The following is a 27,535-nucleotide window of genomic DNA, read 5'->3' as shown; positions in this document are numbered from 1 at the left end:
GCAACAGACTATGTCTGTTATTCAGGCTTTTAAAAAGACAGGGTAAGCTAAGAAAGGGAGAAAGGAAAAAGAAACTAAATGAACAACTGAACTCTGTGTTTCTATTGTGAAACATCTGTATTTTTTCTCATGTACTAGATGATGAAATGACTTTGGAAGCCAGGAAACACACTAGTGTAAGCTTAATTCACCAAGTCAATACACATACCATTTCAACTGGATCAGATGTTTTCCAAGTTCTGCAAAACAGTGATCACTGAAATGCTGCACTCTAAAAACAGTTAATTCCTTGGTTTAGTCTGCCATATTTTTATGAAAAGTGTGCTGGTTTAAAAGTAAACTGGTGGGAGAAATGAACCCAACTCAAGAGAGAGTACAGGTCAGAGTTGCAATTTACAAAAAAGAATTACAATAAATACAATGATACAGAGAAAACTGGTTTTAACCCACAAAGACAGATGTGTAACCCTGCACCCTGCAACAAGAACAGAACGGTGTTTGTTAACCTCTGTGCTGAACACCGTGTGGCCCCTGTGGGTGCAAAGAGGAAGGGAAACCTGTTGGTCCAGATGATGGTCTCAGTTCTGTTGAAGTAATGATTGCAGTCTTGTTGAGAGTGGCAATGGCACTCCTGTTGGAGTTCTGGGCCTCCTCTGGATCCAACGGGTGGTATCAGAAGTCCCAAAATCCCAAGATTATATATGCTCAGGTTTAGGTGGAAATGCCCAGTACTTCCCCCAGGGTAGGGAGTTTCACAATGGGTGATCTAACTCTGTGAATCATTGGATATATTTGAAGTATTTGATGGTCTAGGTGTTGAGCTGCCTATTATGCCAGTCCAGTATGGCCCATTAGCAGAGATGACCCCTCAGGCTGGGTGTGACGGTGCAATGCCTCCCTAGAGGGGAGTTATCACAGCAGAGTCATAGATGTGAAGCCAAAGAAACACTCCTTGCAGAGTTCTTTAACAACCAGCTTGTAGCCTGAGGTGTCAGGTGTGGTCTGGGCAGCTGCTGCAAATGATCCATTATTAACAGTCCATCAGAAATGACATAGTGAGTGTAGATTACACAGTTTTGGTTATACCCACATAGTGATAAACTGGTCAGAAGTCTGTCTAGGACAGAAACTGGATATGGAATGAGGTCTATTTCTGATGAAAATTAAAATGGAACAAGTGCTTCTTTACGTACAGATAATATGTGCTGTAGCAAATTACATATCCAAATAGCATCTGGTTCAGTTTACTATTACATACCACACCCAATAATAAGAGCAATCTCCCATCAGCAGCCATTGACATATCCTGTGTATTTTCCTTTTCCTAAATACAGAGTGAACAAAATCAGTAAAAATGTACTGGTTGAGAAAAACAATAATACACGCTTTAAAAATATTACTTAAAGGACCTCAATGCAGCTCTGCAGATATATATATAAAGGTCTCAGAATGTGGAAAGGGGGAAAAAAGCAGGAATGGGATATGCAAAAGACAGAAGAGAAATCATCAGCAGAAGAGGACAGGTCTTCTAAATATGAAAATGCTATAGCATTTAGAGTGCAGAATTAGAGCATCATGGGAAGAGGTAGGATACCTTTTTAAGCATCATCTATATGTGAAATTTCAGGTTGTTTAGAAGCAAGCAAAAATTATTCATTATCACATATGTTCTTAAGCACGCCAAATTCACAATCTAGCTATTTGTTTGTAAAATAATACTATCATTGTTTCAAGATAATTAGAGTGGGAATTAATGGTTACTGGAGAGTGTGATTCACTTCCCAGCACGCCTATACTTTCCTGGAATTTACAGTTCACATAAATCTTCAAAATGGGATTGGTCTAGTATTTTATTGCTAATTTGTATATTGTTTTCAATGCAATTACCTCTTGGAGATAAGTAACCTGTTTTTGTGTTTTCATTCATGATAGTATTGGTTTTGTAAGGACAATGCCATGCACAGAATAAAATCTAACAAACTAAGTCACATTTCGGTTGGATCACATTCAAATCACATGCATAGTAAAAGGCAGACAGGTCATCTTCTAAAAGGAATGTGCTTGCAGTTACAAACAGCCATGGCACTTAATTTTCTTCTGCATTCCTTCCTGCACTTATTGTGCTATGGCCCAATTACAAAATATACCGTAAATACACAATCCTTGTAGAAATCATTATGTAAAAGCTAAGGGTATTACAAATGTACACAGAGACCTACTTCAATAGCAACTTAAAAATAGAAGTTTTTAAGTCCCCTTTTTACTCATAGAAAAGGATGAATAAATGAGATTTAAAATTAAGGAAATAAACCACCTTTTATCAATCTGAACACTAACTGCTTGCAATACCTGACATAAAGGTCCATTTTCCATAAGGAGCAGGTAGAGAAAGCAAGGTGGACAGCACAAAGAGGATAAATATATACTAGAAAGGACTCTTACAATACAGTTGTGGATCTGAATGAAATTATAGAAGAATTATAAGGCAATTCAAATGCTTTTATGTTAAAGGCATGCCTCTTTATACATGACCATATCTTTGCTCATATGTCCTCAGGTTTTGTAGAGGGTTTCGTAGGGTTTTTTGAACAAACTTTACATTTTCCAGAATAAGCAACGAGAATGTGAAGAGGACCATACTTTCCACATGGACCTATGTTTTTCACCCTGAATATTTTTGAGGATTCATTTAATCTTTCTCTCAAATCAGATTGAAAATTTTGGGAGCTCAAATGAAGATGATTTAAGCAAAAATAAAGGAAACATAGGGACATTGTGTTAAATGGAACTAAAATTTTACTCATTTTTCCTTGATTCATTTTGCAGTCACAGTTAAAGTCTAACAGTACTAGGTTTCAAGAAACTTTGCCATTGTCTCAATAATGATGCACAAGCCCAAATGAGAAAAGAGAAAAAAAAATATTTTTCAGTCTTTCCCCACCTGTCCAGTTTGACAATCCCTTGAATAAACTGTGTGTGCAAGAGCACTGTGATAGCTTCAGAGCTGCAGTGATGTTTAGTGCAAGTAATGATATGGTGGGATTCAGTTTCTCAGTTTCTAGAAAAGAATAGTAGATACTTAGCTGGGTCAAAAAAAGAATATCCTTGTAAAGGTCATTCATTTTGACCTTTAAAAAAAAGAAGAGCAGAACAGCCTAATAATAAACCACAGTGTTCTTTCACAGTCAATGTCCCACAGTTGGTACATGGATGGTTTACAACTGTACTGGTTTTAAAAACTCAGCAGTAAAAAATTAACCCCACTTGGATGCCCTCCTCCCACCCCCTTTCTAGCAGCGGGAGAAGCACTAGGGGAGTCCAGAAGCAGGAGTCACAACTTTCCTGAGAAAAACTCACAATAAACACAACAATACAGAGGGAATAATTTAACCAACAAAGGCGAGATGTAGCCTGGCCGCCCCCCAGAACAAAAGAAAACAAATGGCAGCCACTAGCATGCTGCACTCCATGTGGGCCCCCAGGAACAAAGGGCAAAAATTGGGGATGGCTTCCACACTGATCATTTTCCTCCCCACAGCCAGACAAAACTACAGGGAATAGGGGCAAAGCAAAAAACCTGCAAAGCCATTTCATCAAAAAGCAGCTATGCTGCTGAGCTGCTCACTCTATGTCACTTGGCAAAGCTCAGGTCCCAGTTGTAACAGCAGTGCTGGTGTTCTCTTATCTCCATGGTGTGGCAGGAGCAAATGAGGGTGGGATGCAGCGCAGTGGTGAGCGGTCAGTCTCTCTGTCTCTCTCTGACTCTCTCCCTGCTGTGGTAACCGGTGGTGGTGGCAGTAGCAGTGGTAAAAAGCAGTGGTGGCAGCAGTGGTGGCAGTGCCAGCAAAGGGTCTCTCCTGGCAGCAGCAAGCCGACTCCCACTGTGCTCCCCTAGTTTTTTGTTCTGCTCAGCTCCTCTGGGCTGGAAGTTACCCCTGCTGCTCCATTCTCCCACAGCAACCTCCCCACACTGGAGCCATCTTTTCAGCACCACAGCAGAGCTGTGGCTTGAAAAGCGATGGGTAAGGGACTGGTGGCGGTGGCGTTGTGGTTCCAAGTGGTGGCCACCTCTCTCCAGAGCTGAGGAAGAGAAAGCTTCAGCTTCCACCTGCAGCTTTTAAAGGGACCAGTCCGGTCCTTTCCTCAACCCAGGCAAGAAAAAAAAGGGTTCCATTTCCTTCACCTCTGAGTTCCCTGATGAACAAAAAGCTCCCCCACTCTGCCAGTGGTGATGTGGGTGATGTGGAATAAACAATGCTGAAAAACTCCACCACTGTTTCTCTATAATCATTACAACAGCATCATATGTGTATGGCTCCTACATTTAGAAGTTTCATTGGCCACTGTAAGAGATACAGAGTGAAATTTGGATCCCCAAGTCCTTTAGGGGAAAGAAAATAAAACCCAACAGATAAAACCAGTAATTTTCAAGCTTTTCATTTGTCATCAGTCCAAAGTCCAAGGCAATACACATTGCATGACCATTTTTCAGTTTTGTACGGCTATTCTTTGGAAGATCTGGTTACATTATCTGAAGTAGTGTGCACAGGTTTATGTAAAAAAAATTGTTGCATCACATTTTCCCATTCGGAGAACTTTTTGCTGTGCAGGAAAATTACATTGAGAAACTTCACATTATTCTAAATGTGTGCTGCATTTGGGTTTTCTCATAAATAAAAGCCTATTTCCAGTCACATTTAACCTATCCAGAATTTAAAAAGAATAAATAATCTTTTTCACAGATTTCTTCTGTTGATACTAAAGTTGAGGAATTTAAATACTTATATTTGACTGGAAGATAAAGGTTGTTTACCTTGCCAACTATCAGAACCCAATTCCTTGTTCACATTCCCCTCTGGTGGCAACTAGTATATATTACAGAATATAGCACATACTGCAAAGGGTAAATGTTAAACAGAAATAAAAACTACTTTACTGAAAAATATCTTTATTTTTAATTGTAAGTCTTGAAACATTTTGAAACAATGACCTCTTTTAAATACACTTCAGCAATAGCTAACAAAGTCTCTGCTTAACCTCAACTTCCTGCTATTTACCTTCATTCAAGAACAGCAAAAGAGAGAAGCTCTGCATAAATAAAGTGAGGATAACAGAAAACCTAGTAACATCAAACATCCAAATTTTCTGGAGTATTCCTTATATTCTTACAGGCACAATCAAAATGGACCCTTTTTAAAGTTTTGTTGAATAATGAAGAGTCAGGAAAAACATGAAGTTAAGAAGTAGTCTCTCAAAAAAATTTTTTGACAGTGAATTTGTGCATCTCACAAAAGTAAGCAATGATCTCTTTTAAGATTATTTAGATGAGAAAACTCAAGACACTTGTGCACTATATGGCTTAAAAAAAGACTCAAACTGCCCTCTGCACTCAGGAGCACTAAAACAGACTAGAATCCTCTTAGAACAGCATGTTGTAACCCGAAATATAGAAAGTAGGTCTTCAGCAGGGGAAAAAAACCCATAGAAGTTATGTCAGCAGGAGTCAGAAAGGATCTAAATTCACAGGACCTGCTGTTGCAAAAAGCCGTACAAGACACTCATATCTACATGCTTAAAAGAGCTAGGAAAAGAAAAACGAAATACTTTTTCTCCTCAAGAAGGATGAACTGTACAGGCAAATAAAGATAGTATTTTAAATTTATTTTGTAACTCTAGCTTATCACTGAGCATACTACATACTACACTGAACATACATACTACACAACTATTAATCTGCACGTGAATATATAACTTATACATAGAGGGTGCAAAGTACAGAGCCTAATCAGAGTTTTCAAGAAATCTCCTTTCACCCTAAATGTTCAATGAATCTGACAACTGCGTCCCCAACAGAAGGAATGTCATGGCAAAGAGCCCCAGAGCTCAGTTATACTGTTGATACCAGAAGATGGGGCATTTTATTTCTGCTTTGGGTGGCACTGAACTCACAACATGCACCAAGGTTTCCTTGCCTCTCCAGTCCTTCATCAATTTCTACGCCTGTGCTGCAAATTCAGAGATTACTTAATAGTAAATCTCTCCACTTCTTGTGCTCCTAGTGCTTATATATAATTTCCACTTGTTCTTATTCCACAAGCTAGTCGCTTCCTCACTTAGTCTTGTCTTTCCAAAGAGCTTTACCAGAGGTTTTAATTTTGCACGCTCAGATTACTTGATACTATACCCCTCTGTTTCAGCTGTGGTCAATATGGAGTCACAAAGCTAACACAGACCAAGTACACACAGTTTGTGTATTCAAACACAGGGGTTTAATGTCAGGTTCTTACAGTGCTTGAGGCTGCCCATCTCAAAATTCAGTTTCAGGCACTTTCTACCTCTTCTGTTCCTTTGAAGTTGAAAATTGTCTTCAGTCAGCACTCACTGAAATACTGTCGTAGTCCCACCTCTCTCAGTCCTTGATAGATTTCTGACTCACTATGTCACCAATGCTTTTGGCTACTAAAACCAATGCTAAAGCTATATGGTCTTTTGTGGAGTATACCAGGGTCTAATATTTTGTCCATTGACCTCAGACTTGGCAAACCCAGTCTGCAGTCTGGACTGTCACAACTCACATTCACCCTGGCAACATGCAGCTTTCATCTGTTACGTACATTATCGTGTGGATCCTATGACCTGTGCCTGGGCCCTGCAAACACTGGGTCCTTGTTCAGGGAGTTCAGAGATGCTGTAGCCAGAATGGTAGTGACAAGGAAAACTCTGCTAATCTCCTGATAAATCTGAAGTGGCTTTATACTGTGCTAGTTGCCAGCAAGAATAACACTATAGGCTTTCACTGTACAAGTGGTATGCACAAGTGTTGCGACCCACCCCAGAAGGAGAGGGTAACCCAGATTCTTATTAATAAATCCCTTGAGGCAGATTAGAGTGAAACAGCACTGAAAAATATCTAAACACTTACACGAAGCGTTTATTTTAGAACAATTTTGTTTCAAAGGTAAACAGGTATGTTGTTGTTTTGGGTGTTAGCAGTACAGCAGTATTACAGCATCTATAGCAATATAGCATTATCAAAGCATAGCAATATTAAAGCATCTATAGCTATATAGCAATATTAAAGCATAGTGATACAGTACTATTAAAGCATAAAGATAACACTTAAGGAAATGCATAAGGGAGAGAAAGGGAAAGAAAGGAAAAAGGTGGAAAAATATATATAGTCACTGCCCACTGGATCCAGTGATAAAACTTGGTAGGTACAGCTTCCACATTGGTTGGTTGAAGTGGTGGCCTTGCACTGTTGGGGCTGGGGCAAGCCGCCCATAAAACTCAAAGGTGTTATGAGTTATTATATATTTCTAGCTCAGGTGGGAACACCTTGTACCTCCCCAGGGTGGGGAGTCTTACAATGGATAGTGTCACGGCACATGTGACTGAGTCTCTGACGTCTTCTAAAACAGCTGCAGCTGCCTATTGTGTCAGCACCAATCATGGTCCCTCATGGTCCAACATTTGAGATGCATAGCCCAGGCTAGATGTGCGGAGTTATCATGTGAAGGGAGGACACTGGCACGATAAGAGGGATTCTCCCACCTTGCTGGGCTTGCCTCTTCTTAGCCTCTTCCCTTATTTGGAAATCCAGCTTGTAGCTTCAGGTATGCATCTGCACCCAGGAGAGTTGGACAATGGCACCCACTTACCTGATGTGAAGGTCCTTTGGCAGTGTTCAGGGAAAGGCAGGCTTTACTGGGTGAGCAGCTGCTTCTTTTCAGTTCGCAAAAGTCTTTTGATGGTCTGAGAATGTGTAAGTCATTAACTGTTTCAGTCTCTGACAACAAGTAGTCCTGGTAAAGAATCATAGAACTATAGACTCATAGAATCATAGATTTATAGAATCAACCAGGTTGGAAAAGACCTCCAAGATCATCAAGTCCAACCCTTGATCCAACACCCCCATGGTTACTAGACCATGGCATTGAGTGCCACATCCAGTCTCATCTTAAAAACCTCCAGGGATGGAGAATCCACCACCTTCCTGGACAGCCCATTCCAAGGTCTGATTACTCTCTTTGTAAAGAATTTCTTCCTAATATCTAACCTAAACCTCCCCTGGCACAGCTTAAGACCATGCCCTCTTGTCCTACTGCTGGTTGCCTAGGAGACTGACGCCCACCTGGCTACACCTTCCTTTCAGGGAGTTGTAGAGAGTGACGAGGTCTCCCCTGAGCCTCCTCTTCTCCAGGCTGAACAATCCCAACTCCCTCAGCCTCTCCTCACAAGACTTGTGTTTAAGTCCCTTCACCAGCCTTGTTGCTCTTCTCTGGACCTGCTCCAGCGCCTCAATATCCTTCCTGAACCGAGGGGCCCAAATGACTAACCATGTCCTTGCTGAGTGACCTACAATTAAACATCCAGGTTTTGATCTGCTGTGCTGTCCATGGACCCCCATACTGGGAGTTTTTTTCACTACAGGAAGTTTTTGAGATGTTCTGAGCTGGTGGCAGGGTCAGACATGGTTATGGCATACTGTTATGAACTCTCACCCAGTCACATTAAATGTGGATCTACTTTTTTCACTGAAATAGCTATGGCTCAGTTCATTTAGCAGTAGAGTTATAAGAAATAATAATCATCGAGATTTTTATTATTATTCCTTCTTCTGGCCCTTGCCATGTTATGCACTCTCTCAGTTTAATGAGACTGAAGTGTTTTGCTAAGGAGGATGAGTTATGAGGTAGATCAAACTCCTCTCTCTAAGCAATTGTAAGTCTGAAATTGAGGAAGTACGGAGAAAGAAAAAATAACAGCCCTTAATTAAAGGATATACGTGTATTGGCAGAACAACAAAAGAACACAAAAACAACCAAACAATAATCCTGTACTCAAAAAAGTCCTCTTCAAAAAGGAAAGAGTTCAATACTTCCTGTCCTTTGGTGCAATTCTAACCATGATCAGCAGGGGCACCGTTGGATCCCTGGAGGAGCAGAGCCTGCAGTGCTCGGTGTTGGTCAGCAGGGGGCGCTGTTGGGCTCTGGCGGTTGCCACGTGAGGCCCCGGAGCGCGGGAGAAGCCGAAAATGGAGATCTTCCACACACCGAGAAGGGGAAGGGGAAAAGGGGAAAAAAGGCTGTTCCCACAAAACTCACACTGTCTGCAGCTGGCTGTGGCTGGGAATTTCCCCTTTTCCTTGATGAACACATGCCACTGCCAACACGGGAGTGGAGGAGGGAGAAGATGACCTCCTCCCCAAAGGGTTCCTCTGCAGATGGGTCAAGCCTCTCCGATGAAATCCAAGCAGGTCTGGGCTGGGGGCAGAAGAGGGTGCAGGAAAAACGGAGGAAACTGGGGCGAGAAAACAGCCAGATGACCAGGCTGAAAACAGAGTGAACCTCCGACCTCTCAAACACACATCTTGCCTGGGTTAAGGCAAAAGTGAAGCGCCCCTGTTTCCAAGGAGAAAGGAAAAAAACCTCATCACCCCTCCCCACAGTCTTAGGAGGGCCATCAGTTTGGAATGCAGGCCTGCCAGTTAGTTCTTTTGTGTGTGTCAATTACCCTAGGCAAACCCCTTCTGCCTCCCTCATTCAACATCTGTCCTTTACAGCAATGCAGGGGAAAGAAAAATTCCCCACTTGGTTTTTTAGAACAAGTAAACCTATGACATGCACATATACACTTTTCATATGCTTTAATAAAATGCCCACCATTTCCCCTTGTGTGAAAGGGCTTTATATAAATTTTCTGTTCTCCTCCGTTGTCTTTTTACTTGAAGCATTCGCTTTCATAACTTTTATTCAAAATATCAATATTCTAACTACCTTGCCATAACAGGTACAACGAAAAAATAAAGTGATACGCTGCATATGGCTAATTGTTACTGTCAATCAGTCTATCAACCTACAGAAAACATATATATATAATTGGCAGGATGAGTTGGGTGTGCTAACTGAGGTGCGTAGCTCAGTCTGCACCCAACTTCTGTTTTAAACTTTATTTTTTATTTTTAGAAAAATCAAAAGACTAATAATTATTTTTTCATCAGACATCTGTCCAAAATACAGAGCTGCATATTGGGACCTGCCACATTGCATAGCACATTTTGTTTGTATTAAGTATGATCCTCAAATCCCCTTGTCATTTAGAGCTGATGGTTATGCAAACCATAATCATCAAAGACTCATAATCAAAGTCTTGGTTTTCCACACACATAAAACTCCATTTGACACACGCTGGACTCTTCCTTTTGGAGGAAAATAGCAGGTAGTATCTTTGGGGAAGAACTATTTAACAGATAGTATTTCCAAACCTCAACAAATTAGAGAGATGGACAATCACCAACCATATGAATTTTAACAAGGGCAAGTGCTGGATTCTGCACCTGGGATGGGGCAACCCTGATTGTATGATGGACTAAGAAACAAGAAGCTGGAGAACAGTGCTACAGAAAGAGACCTGGGGATCCTGGTTGATGGCAAGTTGAATATGAGTGAACAGTGTGACCTGGCAGCCAGGAGGGCCAACCCTGTGCTAGGGGGCATTAGGCACAGCATTGCTAGCTGGTCAAAGGAGGCAATTGTCCTGCTCTGCTCTGCTTTGCACTGCTGTGGCCTCACCTTGAATATTGTACACAGTTTTGGGCACCACAATATAAAAAAGATATTAAGCTCTTAGAGAGCATCCCAAGGAGGGCAATGAGGATGGTGAGGGGTCTGAAGGGGAAGCCTGATAAGGAGCAGCTGAGGTCACCTGGTTTGTTCAACCTGAAGAAGAAGAGACTAATAGGAGACCTCCTTGTGGTCTTCAACATCCTCATGAGGGAAAGCAGAGGGGCAGGTACTGATCTCTTCACTATCATGACAGGACTCGAGGAAATGGCATGAAGCTGAGTCACAGGACCTAAAGGGTGGCTGAGAAGTGGAACAGGCTCCCTAGGGAAGTAGTTACAGCGCTGAGCCTGTCTGAGTTCAAGAAGCATTTGGACAACATATGGTGTGATTCTTGGGGTCACAAGCTAGATTTTGATGATCCTGATGGGTTCCTTCCAACTCAGTCTATTCTACTCATAGTTTTCTTTCTTAGTTACAAGGCAGTGGTCTTTTGCAACAAGTTAGTTCAAAATGTCCTTACTAAACCAAATTTATATACTTTTTGGATCTTCCTGTTTGCAATCTATTAGGATTACATATCTGTATTTGGATTTGGAGCACTACATTGAAACTAATATTATTGGGCTCATTATTAAAATTAATTACATAATTATTATTGTTGTAATTTGTGATAAGCAGTCCAGAACAGTGGCCTAGTGAATCTCAGGAAAACATTTATATTTTCCTTAAATACAATTCTTAACTTACCATTTAGAGAGAGCAGTCTAACACAATCATCAGGTTCTTCAACCCTGTGAATTCCAAAAATTCAGAGGTACATTTTCAGAACAGCTTAGGAGAAGTCATAGGAAATGTCCCTCCTAAAGGAGGGGAATTTAACAAAAACAGATGATGGTAAAAAATAAACTTTTTTCCCTGTCATCCCAGATGCAAAAAGGAAATTGCTGTCCTGTGACTCTTCATGTAGGACCTGTGAGAAATCTGCTGATATGTGTACTACATGTCCAGAAGGTAAGACTTCAGCTTCCTTGGGTAAGTTTTGCAAAAGACCATAATATTCGGTATCCTACACCCTACCAGGGAATGTTTCTGTCAATAGTCACTAGAAAGTTCCTTAACAGCTGAAAGGATAGGCAGGGAATCAGACAATCAGCACCTGGAGTCAGGCATCAGCACATGCCTTTGGCAATATGGGTTAAAAAATTGTCAGGTAAATGGTGTTCCTTTCCTTTCAATCAAAAGTTGTAGATATGATGCAGCAGTTACCAAACAGGGATTTATTCAGGAATATGTACTTGATAATCCTGATGATTCCTTCTAACCATAAATTTCAGTGAAGTCTGAGCAAAATACTTCAGGAAATTGCTTAAAGAATGTTTCATTCATGCTTTTAAGCATCCATGTTGAATTTTGAGAAGTAGAAAGCTTCTTTTATAGCCATCCAAGGCAGGAATCTTTTAAATATATTTCTAATTGATGCATTTACCCACCTGGGTTGCTCTTTTTCCAGGAAAATTTCTTATCCATGATACCTGTGTTTCTCTGTGCCCTCAAAAAACTTTTGGCAACATTGCAAGTGGAAAGTGTGAGATGTGCAGGGATGGTTGTGAGGTATGTTCTGACCAATGGCATTGTCAGAAGTGTCAGGCTGAACAGGACAAGCTTCTCTTCCTCCACAAAGGCAGATGTTTACTGGAGTGCCCTGAGTAAGTAATGCCTGCTGGATAACTGGTCCTTATTTTTTCACTGTGCTCCTTCTCTTTGAAGTTCAGATCCATTATAAACCTTTCAAGGAAGACCTTAATGTAACCTAAGGTACCAGAAACTGCCACACTGTAAAAATAATTTACAGTCTGCCTGAATAAACAGCATTTTCACTTGGTTAGAGAAAAATCAAAAGTGAAGCCAAGATATGAAATCCTATGACAGATGGAACAGCTCCCATTGATTTCAATAGGACTGTGGTGCTTCAAGATGGTTCTTTATGGTGAATACAAATAAGCCTCTAGTCATTCTTCAGATTTGTTCCTTCCTCAAAGTAGTGCAGAGAAGCGGTATGAATCAGAAAGTTAACCTATCAGAGTCCGATATGGAAATACAGTGCTTAAGGCTTTGACTCATATTCTTTATTTTTTCCTGTAATAAATGAAATTCAAAAAGAGAAATTCCCATTTGACTGCAACTGATATTAGACAGATACTCAGACACATGAGTAGAGCGGGTTCTGCCTTTTCTGTGCTTTTTTAATCAGCATTCTTCATAATCAGCATACACATAAAACCTGTACTACCCAGCATGAAAATCTTGCTTAGTTAACCTTTTTCTTCACAAAAATGTGCAACACCTACTTTTCTTGCAATCAGTGCAAATTCTTTGCCACTATATTTCTGGTAATTTTGTCAAATTAAATAGTGAATGCCAGTGGAACACGTTTTGTTCATGAAATGTCAGAGTAAATACAAAGTAATGGTACTAAAGCCAACTGTAGTCCAGAAACAACTTTTAATATCAGAAACTGTGGCATACAAGCAAAGATAACATTTTGGCATTAATATGCATGTTGTGAGTACCAATGCCCCAGTTATCCTATGCAGTGAGTATAACACAATTAAATCTTTTTGTATAGCACTAATCTTTGCAGGCATTATTATCCCCCTTTTTCCCAAATTCTAGACTGTAAATAATGGCTTCTCATGATTCAACAAAGTTCTCCTGTTTTAAACTCTGGTTTGAGACTCCGAGGCAAATTTCTTGAGGCATAACTACTCTCCCCTGGAGCAGAGGATTATATGAGAAATTTTTTTAGGGGGTTGGTTCGGTTTGATTTTTTTGAGTTTTGGGACATGCTGTAAGGAGTAAAGAGAATTGGCTTACTGCACTGGTAATTTTTAACAGAGGAATTTTCAAAGACCAGACTGAATACTCAACACAGAAACAAGAGATGACAGGACTGTGAGAAATAGATGCAGAATCTTGACAAAGGTTAGAAGAAAAAAAAAAAAAAAAAAGATGAAAATAGATGGCAGGCACAGCTCTTCCTGTCTTTTCTCTAACCTTACTCCTAATGCATCTCCCCAGCCTTTCCTTGGAAAGATTACCTCCGAGAAGGAAAGGAGAAGCACCCTTCTACAGGGAAAAACAAGCTTGTTAATGTAAAGTACATATTCTGGAACTAATTTCTATCTCATCTTCTTCCCTAGTTTTCACCAATGGCTCTACATATATGGATTAGCAGTCAGCTGAAAATGTCAACTTGCTTGTCCTTTAATCTTGTAACATTGGTTTTAAGAGTTTAGACAGCCTCTCTTTCTATACATCTTCTCCTGAAATACAAGTGCAATTTTTTCTGTATTGTCTTTATGACAGTAACTGTGGCTGTCTACATTTGCTCTCACACCACAGATACCAATGAAACATAACCCCTCTTCATCACGTCTATCCTGCCTTCACACTACCAGGGTTTTCTCTTTCCTTTCACCCCTCTAGGGCCAATGAGATTGTATTTCTCTGTCTTTCTCTGGTATCACCATTGCAAGTCAGCTGCGCAAGACTAGAAATTGCACCTTTCTTTTCCCAAAGATCTATCTTATGTAAAGGAGGAAATAAAGAAATGAGCAAGTAAGAAAGTTCAACGTCCCTTAGAGAATATGTACAAGAAAAAAGGAAGGTCAGATGCCCTGCATCTGCACTAATCATGCACATTTTCTTTTCACAGACACAGGGGATTTAAGTGGAGGACAGGTAACAAGTTGTATGAGAAACCTGTAAGATCCAGAGAAATGTGTGTGCTGGGAAAGTCTCCTTGAGAGTTCTTATAGCCTGGACTGTTTGATAACTCTACATTGACCAGAAGTCTGCTTTGTGTTTTTTGTTTTTGTTTTTTTCCTTCAATAGTGGATATTTTAATGATTCTGGGACTTGCAAGGAATGCAGTGGATCCTGTAAGACATGCACAGGAAATGCAACCAAATGCCTGTCCTGTAAAAGCCCTTTGCTTTTGGAGAACTGGAAATGTAAACCTACCTGTTCAGAGAAGCATTTTGCCTCTGAAGGAATCTGCAAACACTGCCCTGAAATGTGTCAGGAATGCATTCACAATGAAATATGCAAAGGTATTACAAAGAATTGGTCTTGACTTGGCTAAAATCCACCTAGATCTGTCTGGAGACAGACTGACAGAAACATAGATCGGAATTGAAGTTCTGTAATGTGCAAAAATAAAAAAAGAAGTGATATGCATATCATTTCTATTCTCTAAGACAGAGGCAAAACAACTGGTGCTTTATGATGAGACTCAGTCAAATGATTAATCTGTAAAGATTTCGCGTTGCTTTACCTGTTTCCATTGTTCCTCAGAGATTCCTATTCATTTCATTCTATTTCTGATCTAGTGTATACATATCTAAACACTTACATATGCATTTATACCAGTGTGAAATACAGAACATTTCTTTCCTTATTTGGTTGAACTTCACATCCCCTAACGATTTTTGCAAATGACTGTTGGAGAAAGAAATTTCCGTAGTGAAACATATTAGGAAAGCCTGGGATATCCTGGTGAGGCTGAATGCCCCCTCAAAAATTTCCAGCATAGTTGATATTAAGTTAGCTGTTCTGGAAAACAAACATATTAAACCAAGTACTGGTAACAAAAGTAGCAGCTGATTCACAGCTCAAAGACAAACATTCAGGTCAATATACTCTAGACAAACTCACATTTTAATAATAAGCTAAACAAAACTTCAGACGTGGACATTCCTGATTTTGCTGAAAGTTCATAATGCAGGTACAGTATACCAGGAAAAGGCTATCTATATTCAGTGGTAAATGGTTTAGTTAATATCAGCAAACCTGAACCAGTGAATTTGATTCACAGTCTCTTAATATAGCACAGAAGATACCATGTGAGGATTAGGCCAATATGAGTGTTTTGAAGAGGAAGGAGTTGAAAAAGAAAGTCTCGAGCTGTTCTGTCGCCTTCTGTTATGACAGATAATGCAGAAATGATGGTTTCCTAGGATTTATTCATTCCATCACTAAGAGGATGAGAATTAGCTGCCACTTTGCTTACCCGTTTTCTGGTCTCCCCTGTAGAGTGTATGGACCAGTTCCTCCTGCACGAGGGGAAGTGTGTGCAGGAATGCCCTTCACACTTCTATGCTGAAGACAAGCACTGCTTTCCCTGCCATGCCGACTGCAAGGATTGCAATGGGCCAGATTCCAACGACTGCACAGCATGCACCTTCAGCTTGTTTGTCCTCTACAATGGCATGTGTTTTGAAGAATGCCCTGAAGGGAGTTACTATGAAGAAGCCACTGGAGACTGTCAAGGTTGGCAGCTGTTGTTTTCCCCAAAACAGTACTGAGATACAAATGGGTCTGTTTAAAGGCCATGTTCAAAAAGTGTGTGTGCCAGCTAAGGTCGATACCAGTGTCCTGGAATCAAAGGAGGTAGCTAATGCAGAAAAATAACAAGGCTTGTCTCAGAACAGCAAAATTTGAAGAAAGCAGAGAGGGAGGTAGCAGAGCTACATATGTTTAATATTATGGGCAACCACTATGGTAAAATGCTGAGAATTGCCAGAGACCATATGTTGCAAAACCAGTACTGGTTCAGAAAAAAATGTAAGGAACTGTCTGCACAAGATTGACAATAATTTCTTTCAGCCTTTCATCCTGAGATGACAACTGCTTCTTTCAAAATTAAAGCTGTAATAATACTCTGAGATGCAGCAAGAAGTGGTGATGTTCCTGTTGTTTGTCCATTTCAGCATGCAACAGGATATGCCAGACTTGTTCTTCTTCCAATGCCTGCCTTACTTGCAGAAATGGCCAGATACTGAACCGTGATGGGCACTGTGTGGTATCTGAGTACTGCTCTCCCACTGAGTTCTACGCTGAGGAAACTCAGACTTGCAAGTCTTGTCACAAGAAATGCTTCCACTGCTCAGGACCCACTGAACACCAGTGTCTTAGCTGTGCAAATAACCACTATCTTCTTGGTAAGTATCTCGCTCCTGCCTCTAGATTTCATTCTACACCCAAAGCATGAAGTAGGCAAGTCTCTGTCACATTTATAAAATATCTAGGGCTACATCGACCAATAAATACTGTAAAGTTGACCTGACAAGTAGGTAAATTGTGCAGAGATAATTTCTTCTGTGAGGTTACCTGGAAACTCTTTATGAGACTGGGCTTGCCACTGAGGCCAAAGACGGACTTTTAAGTAGCAACAAACTCCATGGCTAAACAAAACTCATATGTTTAATTTCCTTGGTATGTACTGTTCCTGTTTTTTCCTGACCTTAAAAAAAAAAAAAGAAGGCTATCCTTAGCATCTTTTTTTTTTGTTTGGTTTTATTTGTTTGTTTGTTTGGGGAGTTGTTGGTTTTTTGTGGGAGTTGGGTTTTTTTGTAACTGTATCCACAAAGGGCTCACATTTTCATGTTGACTTGTTTAATCTGTGCAGAGGTCTGATGAGTAAAGAAATACATAAACAGAGCTGTTAAAAAGTGATATATGGATCCCTAGGTCAGTATCTAGTGGGTGGCTGAGGTGCAAAGCTACTTTTCCGACTTGAAGCAAAAGACTATACTGTCTCAGAAACTAATTTGTAAAAGGCATTAAATCCTAGAACTTAAAAATTGCTTCTTTGCATATTCTTCTAAAAGTAAACAAAAAATTTAGAAAACAACTGGGAGAAAAAAAGCATTACCATATATGCTTAGCCTTATAAGGTCTCTGAGGGTCTTCATCAAGGGTCTTGGTGGTCTTTCCTGTCTGGAGCCCCTCAGAGTTCTAAATGACCTCCTTGTGAACTTCTTCAAGACAATTCACCTAGTTATACAGTAACTGGGTGTTGCCTGACTGGCTGCCTCAGTTCCCCTCCTCATTTTTTCTTTAAATCACTTGGCTCAGCTATCTGTAGTTACTGTGTTGTAAATACTATCAGTTCTTTTACATCTCTAAGCCTCAACATCACTGGGATAAGATTTCTTTTTATTATTCCGAAAGAGATCACATCTTCTGTTTATTATTATGTTTATACATTTATATTCCCTAAAGTAAAAAACTTATTTGTTCTGCAGAGCCTGCTAATATACATAAGACACCAAAATGAGGATCAATAAATTAACAAGACTTAGAAGAATCAAAAAATAATTTCTATATCCCAACATTTGCTTTTCTTGTTCTGGTACATGTATATCAGCATCTCCTGTTACAGAGTTTGTGCTCATACAGAGCACAACTGTATGAGTTGTTTTATAGCAGCAGATACTGAATATGATGCATTATTCTGCATTGTTGTCTGTGCAGATACAACCTGTGTTGAAACATGTCCAGATGGATATTATGCTGATAGTGACGAGGGGCAATGTTCTGCATGTCACAGTGCCTGTGTCACTTGCACTGGAAGATACAGCTCACAGTGCCTTTCCTGCAAACCGGGTTGGTACAGACAAGGAAAAGGATGCGTAAACCAGTGTCCATCAGGGTAAGGTCCAAGATCTTTTGCTAAGAGCTGTACCACAGAGAGAGCTTTGAGAAATTAGATCACTCAGCAGTATTCTACTTCAGTAGAACTGTGTTTTGTTTCAGGTGAAAATTTCTTATGTTGTCCCACTACAGAGGTGGTAGAAAACCTCTCCTCACAGTAGAAAACTCTCAGTTGGTGCCCAAGTTGGGACCATTTTGATATGGTGTGGACATTCTTATACTCCGGAGGTGATCTGAGGCTATATCTATACAGAACAGTGTGAACCAGAATAAGTATATGAACTTATCTGTCCATCAGCTTGAGCACAGGAAGCAGTGTAACTTTCCTCAAGAACCTTTGCAGCTTCCCCTGAAGTTTCGATGAAGTTACTTTTTTTTGCATTTAGTGAATGTTTATAATGGGTGATAATAAAAACAACCATTAAAACACCTCTCAACTGAGCACTCGTAATTCTAGACAGAAACTTCTTTAATGAATCCATTTAAGTTCAAAATGTGAATTCAGTGTGCTCTTGTGACTATATCTCAGAAATTCAAATTTAGAAAGTGGACCTATGATTTCTGTTTCAGATCCCTTTAGTTTAAAAGTAGAGTACGATTGCACTGGCTGTTAAATTATCATCCCATTAAACTGGAGGTCTACAATGACCGCATTTTAGCAAAACCCCAATGTATCAATTCTTCTTTTTACCTGAGAGCATAACCTGGGTGAATAGAGTCAAAGCAGAGTTGGGCTTTTTTGAGCTCTGCCTATTTATATAGTTTGTGACTGAATTCACTCTAGATTTTAGAAAGTATTGCTTTATACACCTTCAGTGTACAAAGTCTTGCTTTATAGCTGGACTCCAATAGCCCAGGAAAATTAAAAGGAAATTAATTCTATTTTCACTGAGATTGCAAGTAATTACTGTGTTCACATTAAAATAATTTTTATACATTGATGTAATCACAGTAAAAAGCTAAGAATTAAATATGTTTTGGTTTTCCTGTCACTGCTGAGCTTTATGCAAAGTTATGACTATCTGATCTGTTTCAGGTATTTTGCACAAAATTCCACTGGCTTATGTGAGAGATGCCACAAGAGTTGTAAGGAGTGTACGGGACCTCAACCCACAGATTGTCTTTTATGTGATACATATTTCTACCTGTTGCACTCGAAGAATGAATGTGTTAGCTCTTGTCCTCAGTACTACTATGAAAACAAGGACAACAATGTCTGTGAAAGATGCCACCCTTCCTGTCTAACTTGTGAAGGTAAAAGCTTACACTCTGCTTTGAGCAAAAAAGGCGTCACTGAAACACCTGTAATCTCTCCTCCAAGATTTGGAAACACTTCACAAAGATACATTACACGTACAGTGCTACAAACCTGGGAATGACCTAAGTAGCTACAGTGGGTGACGCAGACCTCTCCCTGGCCCTGGGTGACTTGCTGCACTGACTGTTCCCTGCTGCCACCTTACTTTTACAGTATTGAACAACTGAGATGAAAATAAGGATATGAATTCCTGCCAAGCGGTCCGCAGGGCTTCCTCAAGCACAGAGCACAAATGTAAAGACAGCCACTTAACAGGGAGGGCTGGAACTGAGTTCCGTTGCCAAGTCAATGAAGGAAAACAAATGGACAACGGTAATGCATTTTCCGTCAGCCAAGCCTCTCTCAAAGATGCCCATGAGCTTCAAAAAATGGGCTCTGTTAGCTGCAGACCTCATTTCTCACACAAATGCTGAATAATAAGTGAAATATACCTTACTCTCTGAGCCATCCTACTGTATGCTGCTATGTAAAAGTCAAGCCAAGGAACCTAATTCCAACCACACATCTGCACAGTCTGCACAGTGGAACCTAATTCCAACCACACAACACACAGTCTGAAGAGTAAAGACCCATAGAGCATATCTTTAGGGTAAAAAAAAATATATATATAGTGACACACATGTATTCAGATTCTTAGTTTTCCTAATTAATCTATTTCTGAAGTAAGCAGCATTAATCAGTTAGTTAGCAGGGCTAATAAGTATGGATTTTGTGAAGGACAGCTTTTGGCTAAGGTTCTCCACAATTTTACTTCAGCGCACTGACCTAATTGATTTTCTTGAATGTGTCAGAGCTTCCCTGTACAACTGATTCCAGAATCATCTTTTCATGAATATAAAAACACATAAATACATTTTGTGGGCACATAAAAAACTAAGACAAGGCCCAAACTTCTTCTAATACCAACCACTTTCTAATACCAAACTCTTCATGCTGAACTCCTCACCAGTGATTCTTATTGTTGACAAATACCCTTTTGTTTTAGTGGTAGTGGTCAGTATGATTTTTAAAGGAAGTTAGCTGACAATTTTGCTGTTGTAATCTTGTTGTTTCATTTGCTCTTCTAGGAAAGGGAGCATTCAGCTGCACATCTTGCGTATGGAGCTACAGTTTATTAGGTGGAATGTGCAACTCGGACTGTTTTGTAGGTGAATACAAAGTCCAGGAGACACCGGGACAAGAGGTACCCCTTTGTAGGCTTTTTCTGCTGTGAATCTTACACAATACTAGGAACAGATTGCTCTTTGCTGAGTTTTTAAGTGTGCTTATCTTTAAGTATGTTTATCTGTTTGTTTCTCTTTCTGGGGTTGTCGACTATAGAGTAATCCTCTATAGTCAACAATGATATCAAAACATTGTTTGATGATATCATATCGTGAAAAAAATCAACTATATTAGTCAAAGAGCTAATATCATTATATATATCAGTATAACTGAGATTTGCCCATGGATTTCTGATGCCTTTTCTGTAAGAAATCATTTTGCATTTCTGATTGAGGGCTTTGCTGGCACAAACCTCTAGTGGAGGGACAGGCTAAAGTTAACAGAGTTGTATATTTAGAAGAATAGGACCACAGTTAGATTTATATCTAACTGTGCCACAAGTCTGGGCACTCCAGCTTCCAGATTTCCACACCAACTGCCTTCCAAAAATGTTTATTCAAGAGTATATTGTGAAAGCATAGCAGCTTGCCTGAGATGTTGCATACCCTGGAGTCTCTGGCCTGGAATATCCCCTTAGCAGGGCTACTTCACACCAGTGAGAAAACAGCCTAAGAGCTGGAGACCACAGAGATCCTCAGGTCTTTGCAAAAGCTTTAACTCTAAGAAATTATGATCTGCTATGATTCTCCCATCTTGCGCAGGTTCTTCAATCCAGGATAAGCAGTCTTGCAAGTCTGACAGCAAGTTTGGTGAAAGTTTATTAGAGTTTCCAAATCCTCACAGTGGGGTCCTTGGTCCCACAGCAGAAAAATAAAGTTTTTTCTCCAGTCAGCCAGGAATTGTGAATGCTGGAAACTCTGAAACACCTGACCTCAGAGCATTCTGCAAGGCATGTGTGACCACAGCGACCTTTGGTGGTCTTTGTACACAGAGGGTCCTAGCAGCCTATCTGGAATTTGAGAAGAGTATTTTAATCTAACCTGGTTTTGTAGAAAAGAACGAATGCAATCTAATAGAAATCTGTTTTGATAGAAAATTTCCAGCCATCTTTATTCCTTATTTCTGCTCATTCTCCGGTTAGAAAGAAAATACATTCTCTCAGCAGTCTTTTTTTTTTCTTTCCCTGGGATATTTCATGTTGCTTCTTCCATGTCAGTTACTTTTAATGATACTCTTGAAGAAGCTTCTGGAAAGTCACTTTACCATCATTACTGCTGAACTACCATAGATCTGCTAGCGTGGGACTAGTAAAACAAAAACACACTTTCTGGCCCAAAGAGCTTGCAGTTTGAATAAACTTTACCTTCCTGTCTAGCTAGATGAGATCTCTAATCTCCAACAATTTATCCCATCCCCCTACAAGCAGACCATTGAGAACTCAGGAAATAGGAAATTTTAGATTTGCTACTGTATTTGCCATTGACACTCATGGTGCCCAGAGATGATTACCCAGATAGTGAATGACAGGACAGAACCTATCAGGTCAGATCCCAAGAATCCAAAATGAAAGGTGCATTGCTTGTGTTCTGTGTTTGAAGGAGGATGAACCCAAGTGTGAGAAATGCGACAGCTCATGCACTGAGTGCAAGGGACCTGGTCCTCTCAACTGCACAGTCTGTCCAGCTAGCATGCAGCTCTACCTAGAGGAAAGCCGCTGCCTGCCCTGCTGCAGTGACTCTGATCCAGCAGGCAACACAGAGTGCTGTGACTGCAGTGAAACACAAGGTAGGACCATGCAGTAGAAGAGCAGTAATAGTGCCGAAGGGTTTTATGGCTGATTAGGCTGACATTTAAAAATCAAAAGGAGAATAGACCAAAAATATGCTGCTGAGCTGTTGGCAGTGTGTTTCTACTGCTCCATCACCAGAATGAGAAAGGCTTTACAAAAATAACAGCAATCGCAACTGATGCTGGAGATGGCAACTTCTCTCACTCACAATCATTATGTCAAATAGCCAGGCATTTTATAAACCAGATGACTGAGAAGTGCTTGCTTCAATGAGTAGAAATCTGAATAATTTCATTTGTGTGCCTGCCTGCTAGCTTTTCTGATTCTTTCTGATTATTTTGAATCAAATAAAGAAGAATAGGTATCTCAACAACCTTGTTGACATCCTTACAGTATCACAGCTACAAAAATACAGTTGTGCTACTGGAAAAGTAAGCTATCTAGTCAAATGATTTTAAAAATGTAAACAGGCCTAAACACTGTACTGGGCTTTTTAAGACAGATATACCACACACACACACACACAAACACATGCACGCAAGCTCATATAATCTTTTTTATTTTTTTTTAACTGCTGTTGTAGATGACTGTGTGTTACAGAACACTGTACCCCCCAAGAGAAAAAGCAAAACTACTTTCTTTGTTATCATTTGCATTTTGCTTCTCCTTGTCATTGGAGCCATTGTATTCATCTGGAGAAGATCAAGAGCCAAAACCCAGGTTGTCAATAAAGGTGGGTATGAAAAACTGACAAATCACTCCAAAACCTTTCCTTCCTCTGTGAGCAACTACCACAAGAGTCCCAGTTACCAGGAGGATCAAGTGATTGAGTACAGAGATAGAGAAAATGAGGATGATGATGATGAAGAAGATGACATTGTATACATGAGCCAGGACGGCACAATCTATCGCAAATTTAAATATGGACTTTTGGAGGATGATGAGGAAGATGAACTTGAATATGATGATGAAAGTTATTCATTTAGATAAGTTTTTACTAACTTACTAGTAGTAAATTGGTACTGCTCTGTTGTTTTTCTTATGAAATTACAGCAATTTAGTTAAGTATATTTAGTTACTTGATAGCATGCTGACCTCCAAATTTTTTGCTAATAGTTATTGTGAGAGCAGAATGGTTTCTAAAAACATTTTTTCTTAAAGCTTTGCATAAATCCTTTCTAGACTTTTAAATATCACTCCAGATATAGTCTGGTTAAGAGATTATGTTTCTGTGCATTTGTGTGGAGAATAATTCCTTTCCCAATATGTATTTGTGTGCATTATAAGTAATACAAACTTTGCTTCAAATCATGCACACACACTTATTAAGAACCTTGTCAATCACTACCAGAAATGTGATAAGCAAAATGAATTTGATAAGCAAAATGAATGTATCTACCTTATGAATGCCACTGGGATAGGGTGACAGTAGTTTACTACTTTGTGATTATAGTTACTCAGCAGTTCATGATAGAGTAGGTAACTTGGCTGACTTTACCTAGGTTTTCTTCATTGGCGTCACCTGGTGCATCTGTGTTCCCTGAAGCCAACACGTTTCTCTTTATAACCCTTATAGCACTCTTTCCAGGGAATTTGGGCATCTATGATGTGAAGTTTTAAGATTTCTGATGGTGACTATTCCTCACAACCATACGGTATTCACAGTTTATATGAAATATAACTGAAATATTTTATATATCAGCCTCTGATTAAAACTTACCGTGAGTGTTTGTCAACTAATCTTTCATTGTACTAGATTTACCACAAAGGGGAGTATTGTTAATAAGCGTGGCGTACACATACATGTGCCCCAAGCAGCTTTTCTATTTCTGTTAGAAATGGCTCAGGGTGTTCAGAAAAGAGCAAAGGGGATATTTAACACTTATTTGATAACTTGAAAGAACACAGAAATATGATTTTTAATTATTATTATTATTATGATAAAACATTTTAAAGAAAAGTATGCTTTGTGGCCCTTTGTTGTGAAAGAATAAATCCTTTACTGTCTTAAAAATGCTGTTATTTGTTAAGTTTCATTCACCTTCAGAGTTCCTTTAGATTTCCAGTGAAAAGAACTGCTCTAGAATGATAAACCAATTAGATTTAGTGTCTACAAAGGAATTGTGTGAAAATACCCATTTTATGGCTCAATACCTCAGTGGAATTTTTTGCATTAAGTATTCCCAAAGACCTCAAGATAGTTCCATCTGTAAGATTAATGAAGTTTTATGGTGAGGTTTGAATTTTAACCTTCTAGTCATTTCACCTCCAGTAAGGGAGAGGAATGTCATGTGACTTCACAAAAGCTGGAACAAGTAGCTATATTTATCAAAAGTTGTATGACAGCAAGGTACTTTGGAAAGATGGATGTTATCTTTCACTTCAAGTTTTGAAAAATTGGAACAGGAAAAAAAGAGTGAAAAATCAGTTTGAAAGGTCATACTACTATCCTGCTTTCCTAAACTTGTTTGGATTAACAATATGCTTTATTAATGTTGCTAGTGGCTTACAATACATCTGTAAGAATTTGCTTTGGCCTGACTTACCTCCTCACATTTCAAAGGCTTATTCCTAGCTATGCCTGAGCATCTGAAACCATTGTGATAGATGTAATGAGCATTTAGTTTATGGGCTCTTAGATTATGAAATTATATTATTATGAAATAGGCACATAAATCTGGCAGGTCAACAAATGGTTAAAGCAACGTGCTGTAGTCAGGACTTTGGTTACTCGGATCATGGGACTTGTTTAGCCAAGTCTGGTTTCCTTGGAGGCTGATGGAGTCAATCTGACATGGAAGGAAAAAAGTATCTTTGGTTAGGGACTTGCCAGATTGGTGAAGGGGGCTTTAAACCAGATTTCTTAAGGGAGGGAGTCATCTATCCATCCCAATCCTGCCAGTTAGATGCCAACACCTGTAATGGATGCCTGGAAGAGTGCAATGGCATTCCAGATACTGCAGCCAGAAAATCAGCTTTATCTGAGGCCCAGCTCAGATGCCTGTACACAAATGTATGTGGTATGGAGAACAAACAAAGAGGAACTAGAGACATGCACATGCCTGCAAGGGTATGATATTGGTGCCATCACAGAGACATCATGGGATGGCTCCTATGACTGGAGCATTGGAATGGAAGGTTTTAGCTTTTTAGGAAAGATCTTCTTTAAGGTCCATTCCAATCCCTTAACATGCTATAATTAACTTCATCATCACTTCATGAAAACAGTTTCTGACATTTTGTTAACCCAAAAGGTAAAAAACTATCAGCAAAATGCAAATAAGGACTCATTTTGTAAAACTTGCAAGTCAATATTTCTGGGGGAAAAAAAAGGAACTCTGAAATTTTCTCAAATGCCAGTGTCTTTAAAATGGCAGATAATTGCCTTGAAGGTGACTCAGTCTTCTCAGAAGAGCAGTAAAAAACTGATGAATTAAGTTAGAAGGATATGATAGGTGAAAGAGAATCACATTCAAAATTATTATATTTTTTTAAAGTTTCAAAATAGTGCTGAAGGAGACAAAAATTTAGCAACCTGTATCAATTTACAGTGTTTACAATTAAAAAATCCCTGCTAAGAGTCCACGAGAAGACCAAGAAAATAAAAGTTTGTTACTTGACACAAGGAGGAAATAATTCAAGTTGCACTTCTAAAGAAACTTCACGGAAAACTGATTACAACGAAGGAAGACAGTGAAAAACAGGCAGAGAATACGGCACAAAAAGGGAATATTGTTTTTCTGAATTATTTTATGGTCTTCCTTAGTCTGAGTTCCTTACACTCTTTCCTGAAATAAAGGCAGAGAACATCAAATCCAGCTTTTGAATCCTGCAATTCCTTAGCCGATACAAAACCAATTCTCTTTTTTCCTGCTTTCTCCTCCAACCACCACAGTGAGGATGTCCCAAAGGAAACAAACAACTTTGAAAAACAAAGCTGTTATGGTATCTCTTCCACTAAACTCATTAATTTTCTTTTAATCAGCCCAAAATTTCTGTTAACTTTAGCAAATTTCTCTAACCCTCCTGTTTCTCAAGTTCTTTTCCATCTCATGCCTTCCTCCTGCACCTCTTTCTTGGCTGTTCTTTTTCATTCAAGGAGTTTCCAAAGTCCTTCTGTCACCAACAATTTTACTTTCTCTAGTCTTTTCTTAGGGAACACTCTCTCTTTCAGTAGGAAAGCTCTTTCAAAAAGATCTCATACAAATCACATCTCCTACATAGTTTCACTAACCACTTACCTCTCATGCAATCAAGTAACTTGATTTCAAGAGCAAGTGTAAGCTACCATGGTTCTTTACCCACTGTTTCCACAGAGTTACATAAGCAGGGAAAAGCTTTCTCTTCCCTGACTCTATCCTAAAGTTTTGCTAAAAAGGTGGTGAAGACCAAGACCAAGTGAGACTACATTCTCACTTGTATACCATGTATTTTCCCCTAGGTCATAGAATCATAGAGTTATAGAATACCCTGAGCTGGAAGGGATCATATTTTGAGGCACTTGGTTTTCTCATGAAAAATAACAGGTGTTTCAAATACATATTTTCGTATTTACAAAAAGTTTTCTTAGCAATCAAATTCCACACTTTTAAAGTTACCTATAGAAGAATTCTGATTAACCATAGTAAGTATTTATTTCACTTAGGTCACCCTGTTGGGGTGGGGATAGGATGGGGACAGAATATCTTTCAGAGTAGACCAGATTTAACTGTTGATTCTTTCATGTCCCCTTAACCTTTTATGTGTGCATGTTCTTTCAAGCCTGAAGTTAAAGGAGTAACAAGACATGCAGCCCGATGAGGAGTAGACAGATATTCCAAGGGAAGGCTCAAAAACAGTTTTGAACTGCAAGACTTTAGGAAGCTTTTCCACTTTTTTCCAAATTAGTACATATATATGACAATAATAAGCAATCATATCAAATACCTGATTACTAAACATTCTGACTGTACACAGACATACAGTAACAAGGTACATAGGTGTTAAGATGCAAAATTAATGGGACATATACACACATGCAACTTCTGTTCTCCTTTCAAAGTAGGTACTGGATGTTCCTATTTTATTGATTGTTTACTACTGATCAGAAATATCTACAAAGTTGCCCAACACATTTTGGCAGATTGTACCATAGATATTATGATTTCACTAATTGTTAACATGACAAAAGACAATTTTTCCCCATGGAAAAGATATGTTATGAAGTAGGCAGTAACTGTGAATTTTTTCCCCCCAGCATCCCTTTTCAGATTTAGGTCT

The 27,535-nt window shown here is 39.3% G+C and overlaps 1 protein-coding gene across 7 annotated transcripts in view; it reads left to right on the top strand.

Annotated features, from left to right (window-relative positions):
• The window catches only part of PCSK5 (proprotein convertase subtilisin/kexin type 5), a 257,820-nt gene extending 233,543 nt beyond the window's left edge, over positions 1-24,277 (top strand). For 5 of the 7 annotated variants that reach the window (XM_064641610.1, XM_064641613.1, XM_064641612.1 and 2 more), the window contains 10 exons: positions 11,496-11,579; positions 12,079-12,274; positions 14,463-14,680; positions 15,663-15,899; positions 16,340-16,570; positions 17,886-18,063; positions 19,102-19,319; positions 20,451-20,566; positions 22,086-22,272; positions 22,860-24,277. In XM_064641610.1, coding sequence (XP_064497680.1) covers positions 11,496-11,579; positions 12,079-12,274; positions 14,463-14,680; positions 15,663-15,899; positions 16,340-16,570; positions 17,886-18,063; positions 19,102-19,319; positions 20,451-20,566; positions 22,086-22,272; positions 22,860-23,266 — 2,072 coding nt within the window. In that variant the 3' untranslated portion in view covers positions 23,267-24,277. Of the gene's footprint in view, positions 1-11,495; positions 11,580-12,078; positions 12,275-14,462; positions 14,681-15,662; positions 15,900-16,339; positions 16,571-17,885; positions 18,064-19,101; positions 19,320-20,450; positions 20,567-22,085; positions 22,273-22,859 lie in introns of those variants that run through there. The other 2 variants (XM_064641609.1, XM_064641615.1) reach the window with 2 other exon arrangements.
• The last annotated feature ends 3,258 nt before the right edge of the window (positions 24,278-27,535 follow it).

This window comes from Pseudopipra pipra, chromosome Z (assembly GCF_036250125.1).
Source record: "Pseudopipra pipra isolate bDixPip1 chromosome Z, bDixPip1.hap1, whole genome shotgun sequence".
Lineage (NCBI taxonomy): Eukaryota > Metazoa > Chordata > Aves > Passeriformes > Pipridae > Pseudopipra > Pseudopipra pipra.
Note: the sequence above shows the minus strand (reverse complement) of the source record. Positions and strands in the feature narration are given on the sequence as shown.